The sequence below is a fragment of the Montipora foliosa genome, chromosome 8, assembly GCF_036669935.1.
Source record: "Montipora foliosa isolate CH-2021 chromosome 8, ASM3666993v2, whole genome shotgun sequence".
NCBI classification, from domain to species: Eukaryota; Metazoa; Cnidaria; class Anthozoa; order Scleractinia; family Acroporidae; genus Montipora; species Montipora foliosa.
Genome location: NC_090876.1, coordinates 39920013 through 39922973, shown reverse-complemented (window position 1 = coordinate 39922973; position 2961 = coordinate 39920013). Strand labels below are relative to the sequence as shown.

The 2961-nt window shown below is 39.1% G+C and overlaps 1 protein-coding gene across 2 annotated transcripts in view; it reads left to right on the top strand.

The window, feature by feature from the left end:
* The window catches only part of LOC137968159 (octopamine receptor beta-2R-like), a 41017-nt gene extending 38304 nt beyond the window's left edge, over positions 1 to 2713 (top strand). Inside the window, exon 2 of one of the 2 annotated variants that reach the window (XM_068814788.1) lies at positions 601 to 2713. In XM_068814788.1, coding sequence (XP_068670889.1) covers positions 715 to 1611 — 897 coding nt within the window. In that variant the 5' untranslated portion in view covers positions 601 to 714 and the 3' untranslated portion in view covers positions 1612 to 2713. The remainder of the gene's footprint in view (positions 1 to 600) is intronic. The other variant, XM_068814787.1, reaches the window with a different exon arrangement.
* Positions 2714 to 2961: the final 248 nt, after the last annotated feature.

The window sequence follows — 2961 nt, the reverse complement described above, 5'->3', positions numbered from 1 at the left end:
CTTCAATCGCTATGCTGTGACCTTCTGCCTCGTGACTCAAGTTACCCAGAACACCTCGCGGGCTCGGTGAACAATACCGATACCACTTTGCGCGCTTTGTTGAGCAAATCAAGATTGCTTTCCCCGATACAATATCTATCAATTTACATAATAATTTACACATTTTCCCTTTTTACGGGGGGGCTTCTAGGTAAAACCCTGCAGGGGCAATTATTTTTATTTATTTATTTTACGCGTCATCGATTTCTAGTACCGCTTCACGTTTTAGGGTGCAGCACTAGCGCGACACTTGACACAACTTTTACATAGAATTTTTAATGATAGAAATGATTGAACCAGTAAACAGCAATACAATCGCTTCAATGCCATGGGCCTCCTTTTTTCATCTATTTTTCTCTTTTGAAAATAACAGACTATAATTGTCGTGGTCAGTTGCTCAGAAAAAAAACAGTTTTCATTTATATTAATAAACCATTCCATTTATTTCTGAAAATATAGCCGCAGGGCGAAGATATCACGAAAAAATGTATTTGCCTAAAATGTATTTTCAATGGAAATAGCATGGGAGTACTGATCATTTCTTTTTACTTGTTCTTTCAGAAATAGCTTTGAGAACTTCATTCCTGCTCAGGAACAGATTTTTTGAGATCGCGTTCGAGAAGTCAAGCCAACGCTTTGGGGATTCACTTTTTCCATGTAAATGAAATTCAGGAAATGAACAAGATGTTATGGTTTTACATTCTTGGTTGGCTTCCCAGTACTGTTGCTGTTTTTGGAAATGCTTTAGTTGTTTATATAATTGCCACTAGACGGCAGCTACATAGCTTGCCAAATGTGTTTATTGTGTCCCTCGCCGTGGCCGACGTTGCTGTTGGTGCTGTGTTCTTTCCAACAGACTTCTTTTGCAGCAAAACAATGATGGCGCTTTGCAACACGAATATCCCCCATCTTTTTGCCATACTGGCTATCTACGCATCGGTTTGGAGTTTATGTGCTATGACAATAGATCGTTATATCGCCATTGTTAAACCCCTGCGATATACGACACTGATGTCGTCCTGTCGGGCCGCTTTGCTTGTTGCCTCCGCTTGGCTTATTCCTCTTTCACTGGACTCTGTCCCAGCCGTGTGTGATCGGCTTACAGGAAAGTGTGACTTGAAGAACAAGAAACTCATCATCGGCAAAATGTTCATGCTAGAGATTTTGCCATGTTTTTTCCTAATAATGGCTACAACACATATACTAATTATTGCCAGAAGGCACTGGCGTCAAAACAACCGGCTCGATTCTCAATTGTTCCATAATCAACCTGGTCACCGCCGCCAGGGAGTTAAAGAGTCATCTGCGACGAAGGTGATAATAGTCGTGGTTTTAATTTTCCTTGCTTGTTACTCTGTTGAATTATACAGCGTTGCTGGATTACTTCTTTACTCGTCTTATCCGACAGACGAAGTTATAAAGGTGATTAATTTCCTAATCATCGTCAATTCGGCTGCAAACCCGATAGCTTATGCTCTTTTTAAAAGAGACATTCGAAAGGAATTGATGAGAACGTTCTGTAAAAAGTCACCTTCACGACATCAAACTACTTTGGAAACCACAGCCGTGTAAACTTCGCGAAAAACTATGAATCATTTGCATCCGCCAGAGGATTTCGGAAAACAGGGTCAAAATGAACAAATTAGGTTTGCACTGGATATGGATCGGATCTGACTTACTAAGAACCAGGGACTACCTCTTCGAATAACGTTCAAGAGTAGTGGAGAGGAGTTTTATATAAATCTTATTCGATTGGAACCGTGACATTAATAAAAGTGAATACAATTTTGTACTGATTATGTAGATCCCGAAGTGGTTGAAAGATTGCACGAGATGCATGACCACAGTGACATGCAGTCACAAAGTTGAATCAATAGACAAGGAATGACTTGAATCGTGCGTACTCAATTTTTTCCAGTTTTTTTTTTTCTTTTTTGTAGATCACCTCGTTTTGTTTTAAATCGATACTAGTGCTCCTTATTTGTGCGACATGCATTTATTTTGGACTAAAACCTCAAGCATATATATGTTTTTCATTGGAATGGAACGTTTTGTAAGTTAGCTTCTGTGAAATAAACCTAGTTGTAACTACTGTTGCATCGTTATTGCGCGAGACCGATTTGGCACACATAGCTTACCGTGATCAAAACATTAACACATAGCCACGGCGGAAAACATGATGATTCTCACTTTGACTTATAATTAGAACTTGACGTTTCCTATGCCACAATGAAGTGAGAGGTTGGTAACTAGATAGATAATAGGGAGCTTAAGCAACGACAACGGCGACGGCAACGAGAACGTCACGAATTTGCATATTTAGTGGTTAAAAACAATAGCTTCGCACGCCCTGCACGTGCGTTTTTCACTTTTGTCCATTTCGTTGCCGTCGTCAGCAAAACAACAACGTGAAATAGCCAAGTTTTTGGTTTTATGAAAAACGTCAGCACTTGAGGATGAATTTTCATTTTCTCTCCTAAAATGAAGTGCCGTTCCGACTGGTGTCATCTTTGAGGAATCACTACACCCTTGTCATATTAAAAACGTTGAAATAGTCACGAAGCGATTAAAATAACGCAAATTTATATTTTGAGATAACGTTCTCGTTGCCGTCGCCGTTGTCGTTGCTTAAGCTCCCTAATAAACACAAAACACCGCATTATCGGACTAGTTAATAAAGCAAATTTTTGTTACTGCCAACGGTTTCCATTTGCGTTAATTTAAACTCGCGTTTCAATAAAATTGATTGATTTTACAAACACTCCTTTTTTTTTTTATAAGAACGTCGGATTATTGAACGTTCTTGCGTCTTTTGCGATTCAGCCTGAAAACATTATTAATTCAACATGCTGAACTTCTGACTACACTTGCCCAAAAACTTCAACGTGAAGTTTATGACTGTATAAGGCGTAATGCGTCAAT